General features: G+C 54.2%; 1 protein-coding gene across 1 annotated transcript; it reads right to left on the minus strand.

Moving 5' to 3' along the window:
• Positions 1 to 3349: 3349 nt before the first annotated feature.
• Positions 3350 to 11764, minus strand: LOC139825597 (uncharacterized). The gene is made up of 3 exons (XM_071799020.1): positions 11409 to 11764; positions 4706 to 4819; positions 3350 to 3962 (listed from the first exon to the last, which is right to left on the minus strand). The coding sequence occupies exons 1-3, from the start codon at positions 11596 to 11598 to the stop codon at positions 3598 to 3600; spliced, it is 669 nt and encodes a 222-aa protein (XP_071655121.1). The 5' UTR covers positions 11599 to 11764; the 3' UTR covers positions 3350 to 3597.
• Between the last annotated feature and the right edge of the window lie 238 nt (positions 11765 to 12002).

The following is a 12002-nucleotide window of genomic DNA, read 5'->3' on the forward strand; positions in this document are numbered from 1 at the left end:
TATTTAACACCGCAGCCAGACCACCTCTGTGGGAAACTACAGAAATGCCTGCACAGCACAGCTTCTCACCAGAAAAAAAGGCAATATTTAACGGGGGAGATGTTTCTGTTCATTGCCACTGGAGACCGAGGCTGCTGTTCAACTAGAGATGTAAACTGAAGGTTGATACCCAGCGTGCTGGGGAGGAGATGTCTCCGTGTGGGAATTGACTGCTAACGGCACCGCATCGCCCCACTGAACAACCCGGCTTACTGTTATGTTTATTCAAGGCTCATTTTGTTTAAATGGAGGTGCTGGAATAATAATACCTTTGGATCAGCAGTGGAAGAGCTGACGGGGGAGGACGTTCTCCATCCGGAGCATGAGAAGCACAAACCTCTGCCCAGGGGTGCTCAGGGGGCTGGTCACCCGGATCGGCCCCCCTCAACCAAACCACCTGCCTGAGCCTTATGGCCACTTTGTCACACGGTGACAACCCCTGTGCACGAGGACCCCGCGACGAGCAGCACCCCAGCTCCTCACTGCTGACCGCAAGCGGGACACGCGGCCCCGCTGCTCGGGTGACGACGGAGCCGCAGGAGCAGCAGCGCTCTCAGCAGCTCTTCCGTGATCTCCAGACACGGCCCCCTGGAAATTTCCAGTTATCCAGCTGAGGCACAAGCGGCTCCAGCGGCCGCGTCCTCGGCTCAGGCTGCTGCAAGGACAGCAGATTTGGGCTCAGATTCCCCCACCGAGTTTTGGGCAGCTGCCTGCGCCAGTTTAAGGTCACGGTCCTCATTTTTGATGCAGTTCATGGCTCAAACTCCAGCTCACATCAAAGGGCGGATTTTGATCTGTGAACAAGCATGACAGCCATGGTCGTCCGTGACAAGGCAGCTCAAAGCCAAGGGAAGGTGACACAGCTGGGGACAGAGCTCTGCCCAGGGGACCTGGAGCTGCTCCCGAAGCCCAGGGCCGATCCAAACAGCACGGTGCAGGGAGGAGGCCGCAGAACCTCACCCCTGGAAAACGGGATACCCGGGGCAGCGCTCCTCAATTCCACTGATACAGCCGAGGTACCGAAAATCTCCCAGAGTATCAATAAATTAAGAAAAGAAAAAGCACCGTTTGCTGCAGGGACTCCCCAGGGGGCACGGGGTGTTTGCACCGCCTCTGGTTCACGGTGGAGCTTTGCCAGCCCGATCAGCTCTCCTGGAGCTGCAGAGGAAGAGAAACCGACACATGGAGCAGCCGGACCGCGGCAGCCGGTCAGCGCGGGCGTCTCACCACGGCGCTCCCGATGCCAGCCATCCTGCGCTCTCCCAGCAGAACATCTACGTGGAAACTAATGTTGACCCTCGGAGAGAATATTTTCACTTCAAAAAGGCCCAAAAAGAGTTCTTTCAAACGTTTCCCTGTTTCTTGAAGGGGGAGATACGCAAAGACCAACCCTCTGCTGCGAACGGTTCTGGTGCTGAAGACGCGGTGACTCCTGCAGGGAGGGAAGGGCCAGCCACAAACTGCCCGGGCATCTCTGCGCGATTCTCCCCAGATCTGCCCTGTCCCGGCTGCTCCGGCCTGGGCTGCACAGCCCTCAGCGCCCAGCACGGGCTGCCGGGCACCACCCGGGGTGCAGGCTCCTGTGGGAATGACGGAGCAGCGCACGGGGCAGGGATCTGGCACACCCGGGGCACGGCAGAGAAATGGAAGCAGGGAGCATCATTAAAGCTAAATTAGCCAAGGTTTTATTTATTATTTGTGGACTGCAACAGACACAAATAATAAAAAAATGTGGCCTTTCAGCCAAAGTGCTTTCTGCCCAGAATAATGGCTTGGGTTTTTTTCTTGGACCATTTACAAGTGAGGAATAAAACGCAGGCAGCCCCGGCTGCAACACAACAGAGCAGCTCCAGGAGAGAAAGCACAACCCCAGGGCCACAGTAATATCTTGTGACACCAGATTTCAGCTCCAACATGGAGCAGCGCGGCTGCTCCATCGCCGGGTGCGACCAGCGCGCCTCGTGCACCATGGAAGAGACCTACGAGTGCGATGTGACGCTGCCACCAGCTCCGGCGGCAACAGCCCGAGCTGGGACCGGCCCACGCGGCACCCACGAGAGACTCGCGCCCGCTGCCCCGTCCGTGCCGAGGGAAGGGGGCGGCAGGATCCGCGAGGCCCCCTTTTAAAGCCCCGGCCACGCACCCGCCGCGCGGAAATCCATCATCGCCGGTCTCACTGCCGGCTTCCAAAGACTCATTTCGGTTTGGTTTCTGTCAAGAGTGTAACCACTTGAATTTATGCAGATTATGCACTCCTGCCAGGTGTTTATTTTATACACTTTCCTCCCACCTGCTACACTGTGAAAGAAAAATTGGGTAATGTTTGCTAATGAGGCAAGTGGGATATTTCTGGGCCCCTTTAACTTCCTAGGAATAAAATATATTTTTAAAAAATTGCTGACCCTTTAAACCTCCACAGTTACTTTATGTCAGGAACACGTTTCTTAGTCAGCAAAGGGTCTTTCCTGGAGGAGTTATTTGTGATTCATTAGTGCTGGGGTAACAGCCACCCTCCTAAATGACTCCTGTGCTTATAAAGCACCATCTGGCACCGCGCGAAGGGCCGCGCGCCGAGCCGCTGTAAATCGGGGAGCTCCGGCGGCTCCGCGTCCTGCCCGGCTCCTCCCCACGGCCTCGTGTTCCCTTCCACGGGGCTCTCTCGTTCTCTCCAACGCGGCCCCATCGCCCGCGCTGGGGAAACCGCTGCTGGGGGCACACGCAGAGGCCCCGGTGCAACAAGAGGCGAGAGAGATCGGCAGGACACAGCCAAGGAGAAAACGCACAGTTCATGCTAATCAGCCCACATTAAAAGCATTTCCCACTCAAATCCCGCCTGTGAAATGTGGAAACACTCTAGAATCTCTGGTTATATAAAGGCGGGATCCACACAGCCAAGATGGACCTGGACCAGCAACAGACCTGGGACCGGCTCCTTCCACCCCAAACCAGCCCACAGGACCCGACAGGAACCAGAGCCCCCAAACCCCTCACAGCAGGGATTAATAATTATTAACGGCAATAACAAACAACTAAGGCAGGGATGAGACAGGGGAAGGTGAGGAGAAAACAGAGTCAAGCAGTAGGAGAGAAATGAAGACTCTTTCTGATGCTGTTGTCATTTGCAACAAAGCTTTTCAAACCCGGCAGCTTATCTGGCGCCGGCTCGCTCTCCTCTCTTTCTCCGCAGCGTTTCAAGATGCTGATATTTGCGGAAGGCGCAGTGTGGCCACTGGATAAGGGAGAAGAATGAGCCCATCACGGCTCTCCCCCCTCCCCTGACAGCTTCAAGCCATAAAACCTGGGGAACGCGGAGCTTCCCCTAGAGACAGGCAGCCTGGAGACGCGGTCAGCAGGGCTTGGTGTCCCATGGCCGTTCAGACAAGCTTATCAGCACGGTGCCAGGAGTGCAGAGCACAGCGGCTGACAGAAGAATCCAAGTTTCCTTCTCTTCGCCATTCACAGCTGGGCCACTCGTGCCTCCTGGCTGGGCCGGGCTCCCATCCTGACCACTACACAGCCACTTGTCGCTGATTTCTGCCAGGGTGTTTCCTCCTAAACTCAGCCTTGTGCCACGCGAGCCCCATCCCTCCACGTTTCATGCAGGATCGGTTTGTGCAGAGGTACAAAGATCAGTTTACACGGAGACCGCAAAGCTGGAGGTGCAGAAGAGGCTCCTCTGGGAGCAGCAGGGAAGGGCTCCGAGGGTCGCTCAGTCTTTGCCGGCCCCGGTGGAAGCCCGACCGCAGCGCCAGCAGCTGAACACCCACTTGCACAGACACCTCGTGCCATGCAGACGCACACGATGCTCGGGAAGGGATGGGGTCTGTGCTCCAAGGCGGGGGAACGCGGGACGACCTCCTCGGGGAGCTCCGTGCCCTGACCACACAGCACCAGACAAGACCGGAGCAATGGGCACGATGAGGCTGAACCAGCAGAAGAGTGAGAGCAGAGAACACCCGCAGGACCAAAGGATCCAACAGGATTCAGATCATAGAGCAAATGCAAAAAAAGAAATATACATATATATATATATGTTTGTGAACAATAGCACCAAAGTCTCTGACGGCATTAGACCATCAAACAGCAGAAAGAACAGTGGCACAAAGCGCTGGCTCTCCCCATCTCCCTTTCTTTCAAAGAAGAACTTCCTATAATAAATTTCAGATTGCTCATAATTTAACTCCCTGTGTACAAATGCAGCTAACAACGCAGCGTTCCACCAGAAGGCCTATTACAAGTTTCCTTCCGGTAATTAAGAAGCTTTTACAGTAATAATATGAATAGAAATAGGCACGAACAAAAGTATTCCAGTTCATACCCAGCCTAGCTTCATTTCTGGGCTTTTTTATAATCTTTCACAGCTTGTTCAAGCATTTTATTTGTCATCCTACAGAGCCCATGCCGGGCTGCAAGGACCGGGAGCCCATGCGCCCCCCAGCCCGCGTCCTTCAGCCGGCCCTGCAGCGAGGCCGGGGGGGCTGCAGGGGAACAGGACCGGCCCAAGCAGGGGGTCTGCGTGCTCACAAGGTTTATTTCTCCAGCTGTCCCGTTTCCTGCTTTTCCCTGTTCCACACCAACGTTTTGGAACGACAGATGGTTAAAAAGTGAACCTGCAAACCCAAGTGCGAAGTTCTGCATGCGGCTTTTGGGCCATGACGAGTCTCACCTGGTTTCCTGCTCTTCGCAATAGCATCGCTGGAAAGGGCAAAGACCTTAATTTTCCCTGCACGCCACTTCAAATGTCTCAGCTCCTGGTTGCAATGCCAGGGCTCCGTTGTGTCTGTAATACAACATAAATCCTGAGGGCAACCTCGCGCATTCCGCTCGCGCTGCTGTAGACGGACGGGCTGCAGAAGGAACTCGCTCTGCGACTCACAGGATGAGCGGCTGGGGCTGCAGGGACCGCTGGGGACCGTCCAGTCCACCCTTGCTAAAGCAGGGTGGCCAAACCCAACCAACCGTGTGAAACCCCGAACAGACAAAACCAGCCTGGACCAGGGTGCCCAGAAGGTCTGAGGGTCTGGGATGGAGCCCCAGATCTCCAGCAGCTGGGGCCTCCGCACGCCCAAGCTGCACAAACCCTGGGACAGATTAAACAGAGGAGCTGGAAGCTGCAGTGTTAACTTTCTGGACTAGTTTTGCTCTTCAAGAGCAAGAAGTTGAGAGGTGTGATCTTCACTGAGAAGGAGAACATATCAAAGTAGCAATAAGATCTTTGTTTCCTACACTTTGCATTGCATACACACATTTTACACAGTTTTGTACAGAGTGTTGCCTCCGGACTTTTCTGAAATTGCCTTTCTGTTTAACAATGTGCCGAATGAATGGGGCCACTTCCCTTTCATATTTCCGTAATTAGCCTGTCCTAAATCCTTCAGTAGCCTTTTGGAAAGATGTTGATTATTTACAGTGTGCAATTCAGATGTCACTGGATTATTAACCTTGGCTGTGTAGTCTGAAGTGCCTGGATTAGCAGATATGAGTTCATTTCCTCCGCTTCAGGCCAGAAAAACGCAGGCAAAACCGGGGCCACGCAGGCAGGTGGAACAGCGGGGCTCAGCTGCCGCCCGCACGCGGGGGTACAGAGAGCGGCGTCGGCCGCTCCGTGTGGGAAGAGGTTGGAAATCGGGAGCTCCAGCCCCAGCACCCCCCGGAAGATCAACACCAAACAAGACTGTGCTGAAACAGGGAAACAGAGACTGCAGCTGAGGGCTTTCCTGCTTATTTTCGGGTTATTTTGCAGAACTAACCCAAACACGCAAGCGTGTCCCGTTGTCGTTACTGTGGTTTCGCTGACAGAACCCATCCTGTCGCAGCACGAGCGGCACAAGAGCCGTCACCACCACGAAAGGAGGAGCCGAACCTTCCTGCGAGTCCAGGAAACTCAAACACGGCAGAGAAAATGCCACCAGTCATTCCCCCTGTAATCAGGTTTGCAAAGGTTGACTTGCAGGAATTAAAACGTGGAAACATTTAAAATATCAGTGAGTTCTGGCATCCTAAGTGTGACATATAAATGTGACATTTATACGATAATTTGGCAATTAAATATGCAAGCGAGGATGCTTTTCTTTTCAAACACGAAGGGATGGTACTTCCAGCATTTACCACGTCACCTTCTGACTCCAGTGGAAAAGCATCATTTGCAGCGCGTGCGTGGGGACGCGGAGCAGCACGGACCCACAGCGACCCAGCAGCGCCTCCGGCACATCGTGTCTGCTGCAATGGCACCACTGGGGGCTCCAGGTGGAAACCCCACATCTTGCTGCCCCAAAATCAAGATGCTTATTATTGCCAGCGGGGACGAAGAGAATGGTCCTTGTGCAACCCAGCAGAACGAGCTTGCTCCCAGGATAAAGAGATGAGCAAGAAAAACCCACTGACAGTCTGGATCTGCTCAATATGCACCCCCACGGAAAAGCCCCACAGTCCAACCTGGCAGGATCCCAACCCTACACCACCTACGAGAGCACAGCACCACCCGTCAATAGGGTCAGGCTCAGTTGTCACCTCGGCTCCTCCCAAAAATCAACGCGTCAGCTTAAATCCAGGACACCTGCAGAAACGAAACCTTTCCCCAGTTGTGCAACCAAACGCGGCCCCCGAAAGAGCTTCTGGCTGTGCTGGGAGGGCACGGGATGGAGCAGACACCGTCTCCCTTCAGCTGAGCTCCCACTCCATCGCCCCAACCTCCATCACCCCACTCCGCCTCCATCGTCCCCGCCTGCCAACACGCAGCATTTTTGTCTCGGTTGATAAGGGAATTTTTAATTATTGTAATTATCATTTGAAAATTGGGTTTCTGCCACAGACAATTGAAATTAGATTCTGTTACTTTTTATCTTTGTTAATGTCTTTTAATACGAGGTTTCATTTCCTATCAGCAATAAAATATGTGTATGCATGCATACATGCGCTCGGTTTAAGTAGATGCAGAGACCCATGCACTCTTAAGATATATGTGAGTCTATTACATATGCTAGAGAGATTTTACAGCCAGAAAGGACCATTATGATCAGCGAGTTCCATCTGTTATGAACCAAGGACCGTGACACTTCACCTGTGATTTCTGCACCAAGTCACCTCTTCCACAGAAGACGCTCAGCCCTGCCAAGGAGAGTTTGTGCCATGGACCATCCCCTCCTTCCACCAGCGCGGGATTTTGAAGGGTGACTCCTAATTTAGGACGATCTAATCTGCACCGTGCGATTCCGAGGGTGCACACGAGAGGAAACGGCCTCGAGTTGCTCCAGGGGAGGTTGAGGTTGGATCTGGGGAACAATTTCTTCCCCAAAGGGCTGTGGGGCATTGAACAGGCTGCCCAGGGCAGTGCTGGAGTCACCATCCCTGGAGGGCTGGACAGACGGACATGAGGTTCTCAGGACATGGGGCAGGGACAGGGGGGTTGTGGTTGGACTCCATGATCTCAAGGGTCTCTTCCAACCAAAACGATTCTGTGATCCTGTATTTCTCCCTCCCAGCCAAGGTAAAACCTTCAGGGTTTAAAAAAGAGTTGTGGGCTTTTTTAAAATACGAGGAGAAGAAGCTGAAGAGTTTTATTTGTTACATACCACAATATGAACTTCATTCAAAGCAATCTTGCACTCTTAGAAGTGGTGAAATAAGCCTTCCTAGTTTAATCTGCCTGCTCTGGAAATAATCAGATCCTGCTTTTTGCATAGACAGAGTTTTAATTACCTCTGAAACTCGCCCGGTCCCATATGAGCAGCTTCTCAAAAGCAATCTATTAACAAACAATAACCCCGCTGCTTGCCGCCTGGTACAAAGCAGATGCTATCGCTGCTCTGCTCCTCCTCCGCCTCCCCAGCACCACGGAGCGGTTCATAAACGGGCTGCTCACGGGGACACGAGCGCGGGGATGGGCCAGTGAAACGCGCGCCGGGGCCACGAGCAGCGCTACGGGGTTTGAAATGCACGCTGGGGTCACGAGCAGCGCTACGGGGTTTGAAATGCACGCCGGGGCCACGAGCAGCGCTACGGGGTTTGAAATGCACGCTGGGGCCACGAGCAGCGCTACGGGGTTTGAAATGCACGCCGGGGCCACGAGCAGCGCTACGGGGTTTGAAATGCACGCTGGGGCCACGAGCAGCGCTACGGGGTTTGGTTCCCACAGGTCGTTTCCAGCAGAGGAGCCCGAAGTGCCGGGGAGGGGGCGTCACTGGCAGCCTCGTTAGCGAGTTGACCCCAGCACCAGGACGATGAATCCATCCTCTGCTGCCACGGATGAGGTTTGTGTTGGGTGTCCCAGACCCTCCGCCCTTCTGTACAGAAGGATTTTTTTCCTCTTATCTCTAACAGCAAAGAAAAGGGCACTGTGTGCTGGAGATCATGAGCGGCCAAACCTGCACATAATGACCTAGGTGTCCCAGCAAAAAGGACAAAACAGCCTGCAGGGGTGAGCCCCCAGCCCTAGCAAAGTCAAAAGGACACATGTAAGACCTCACTGGTTAAGCACTGAACAAAGCAAAGGCACAGAGACCTCAGCTTCTAACCCTCGCAGCTCTGCAAGGGCTCTCCAGCCGGTGTCCAGCCTTGGGCACCAAACCTGCCCATTCCTCACCGGCTGGTGCCTGTGGATGCTCTGACACCGCATGGTCCATGCTCGTCCCCACGAGATGATGCTCTGACACCACAGGGTCCATATGTCCCCACGAGATCCAGGGCTCCAGAAGGCTCATCCAGGAGCTGCCAGCGAGCAGCAGCACCAGGAGCCCAGCAGAGTGCGAGGTCCCACGGCTCCCAGCACTGTACAAACACTTTGTGAGCCAGAGCCATCAAACAGCTGCTGACATTTGGAAACACCAGCCCCTTCCCACACTGTTTCCCAGCTGCCTCTTTCGGGGGCAATCAAATCTCCTGTGCCATATACAGAGGCGAACGTCACCAATCACTGGAGCTACTCCATTTGCATGCAGAAACACCCACACCAAGCAAGGCACGGGTTCCCCAGCACATTTTAAAACTGTTGTCCCACAGGGTATGGCGATAGCATTGCAGAGCTACAACACAAACCCTGCTCGCTCCCAGCACTGCCTGTTCAGAATCACGGTTTTGCTCCAATAAACTCTCCAAACAGACCACGACCCCCCAGTTTCTTCTCACACAGGGGAATGGAGATCCCCCATATGTCCAGGGTAAGAGGCACCAGGGACCCACATCAGTGGGGCAGCTCTGCTCAGAGCCCTGCCCTGGTGCAGTGCGTCTGGACCCTCCTGTAACATCTCCTTCACCTCTTTCCACTGAGCTCCTGCTTCAATCATCAGTCTTTCATACTGAATGCACACCTGCCTTAGACCCATTGCTGTCACATTGATCATTTCGGCTTGAGAGCCTAAAGAACCTAAAATGAAGTTCCCTTATTGCGCCATTAACCTTCTCATGCATCCACTCTTTGCAGCCGCGCTGCAGCGCGCCCTTCCCAGGCCACGCTTCCCCAGCGCCAAACGCCCCGATTCCTCACAGCAAACAAGCTCAAACACAGCCAAGAACATTAACTCTCCAAAGCCAAATTGTGCAACGCCACATGCCACACATTTTCCCATTTCCCATCTTTCTTACCAGGAAACAAAAAAGCACAGAAGCGGCCTCAAGACCTCCCCGCAGAGCCTGGATGCTTGTCTTCTCCATCACCAGCTGCCATGGCCTCTATCCAAGATCATTATAGAGACCAGCAAGCCTTTATTTACTCTCGTTAAGAAAGACTAACAAGGCACAGATGGAGCAGGATGCTAATGGCACAGGGCTGGCTGCTCTCCGGTCTCCTGGCCGCGGTGACCCCCGAGCCAGCTCCGCTGCAGGACAGCGGCAGCGCTGGGAAGGCCCGGACGCCTGGGCCGTCTGCCCTGCACGTGGGAAAGCCAAGAATCTGGGGCAAAGCTTGGTGTTCTAGCCTGGGGGTGCAACCCCTGCTCTGCGCCTTGCCTGGCATTGCGAGAAGAGCTAGAAACTGAGGTCTTTGGCTGCTTTGGAAAAATGAGACCTGTGAGGGCCTTTGGTTCTTCCTTTTAATTAAAAACAAAAAACATCCCCCCATGACAGCAACTTTTAGCACCAATCACCTCCAGGATCCAACACTGGAACAACGAGCAGGCAGCCAGTAACGACCTGCTCTGCAGCACCCTTCCTGACGGCCGCGATTAGTAATTAACCGCAGGAGGACCTCACCGCATTGAAACGTTTCTTTGGTGTTGGAGAACTGACGGGACCCACCGAAAACAACACGGGAAACCAAAGCGGAAGAGCAGCTTGATGCAGCGAATAAATGACGGCGGCTGGGTGCTGTGCCGCTCGCGACCTCGATGGGCCCGATCGATAGGGTCTCGTTAGGGTCCTGGTGACGAGCGGCACCTCCAGAGGTGCTGGCTGCCTCTCATACAGCAGAATTGTCATTTTTGGGGGGTCTGCCACACTGACGATGCTCAGGCTGAGATTTCCCAGTTTATCATCTGCATAAAACCACCCTATGGATGCATGAAGAGCCAGCACCATCCTGACAGCTTTGCTCCCGTGCCCAAAGGTCTTTTCTCTGGTGCAAACTGGAGCTGATGGAGCCCTGGCTGCATTTCCAACAGCTCAGGAAAAGCCTCCCGCACCTCCTGGCGGTTTTGTGGTCCTGGAGAACCAGAGAAAACAGAGGAGAGAGCGGCGGCCTGGCCAGTGCTAATGAGAAAGTGATTGGTCACCCCGAGATGTCCTTGTGCTTCCCAGGAAAGTCACAGTGCAGAATTCCTCAATATTTAATGCAGCTTCTTAATTAAGAAAAGGGTAAAAACCTGAGGGACACCAACCCCTACTGCGAGTTCAGGGCAAAGCTTTAAATACGGCTCAGTCACTCATCTCGGGGAAGGAGGGGGTCGCTGATTAACAGCTCTGCTTGGACCAGAGAAACGGCCCCTGTGCGCTCACGCGTGACGTTACCCCCAACGCCCTCACCGCAGACAGGAAGTTTCCAGGATTTTAGAAGCACTTTTATCCTATCCTGTCCTACAGAAGCTGGAAATCTGAAGTAAGGCTCAAAACATGGAGAGTCCAACAAAGTAATTAAAAAAAGCCGCGCTGTCTGGTTTCGCAGGAACATTTCAGTTTGGTCATTCCAAAGGTTTCATTTCCATTTCAATCTTCCTGTTCGTCCTGTAGCTGAACTTACATTTCAAAGCAAATTTGAAACAAAATATAATAATTCCATTTCTAGAAGTCACAGTGACCTACTGATAATTTTAAAAACTTTCCTCCGTTTTTCCCAAATGTGAAATCTGCTGAAATTGGTTCTTGGCTCTGCAGCACTGACCTCGCTGAGCCAACACGTCACGATGACATTTCTCCGGCGGGCGGCCCGCGGGCACACTCACCTCCCGCTAACGCCCCGCACCGCAGCGGGAGCCACCGCGCCGGGCTCGGGTTCCTGGGCTGCAGCTGCTCCCCCGTTTCCTGTGACACCTCCTGCGGTCCCCGGGCGCCCTGCCCGGGCAGCAGCCATGGACGCACCGCGAAGGCGGCTCCCAGCTGCCCCCAGAGCCACCTGCACACCCCTGCCTGCATCCGGCGAAATGCATTTCATAACCAGAGATGTGGGCTCTCCAGTCAGCAGCCGGTTTGGCAGCGCGTCCATAGAGCACGTGGCATCTGTCACCGCGGGCAGCTGCGGGTGGGAGCGTCCGGCGCAACCACGAGGGCCAGCGGCCACGTTCACCCTGTTTTCTCTGTTCCCCTCTTGCCCCTTCTGCTGCAAACCCCTGGGCCCAAGATTTTATACATGCCCCCGTCCAACAGAAATAAACAACCTTTGCTGCTGGACGCAGCCGAGCTGAACGATCTGCTGTGTCAACAGCGATGAGAAGGAGACGGAAAGTCCAGGTTTGGGTCGGTGTGCACGAGGAGCGGTCGGAAGCAAACACGTTGTACGGCCAAGGACACACCAGGAGCTCCAACGAGCAGCGGGCAAA

This window comes from Patagioenas fasciata, chromosome 25 (assembly GCF_037038585.1).
Source record: "Patagioenas fasciata isolate bPatFas1 chromosome 25, bPatFas1.hap1, whole genome shotgun sequence".
NCBI lineage: Eukaryota > Metazoa > Chordata > Aves > Columbiformes > Columbidae > Patagioenas > Patagioenas fasciata.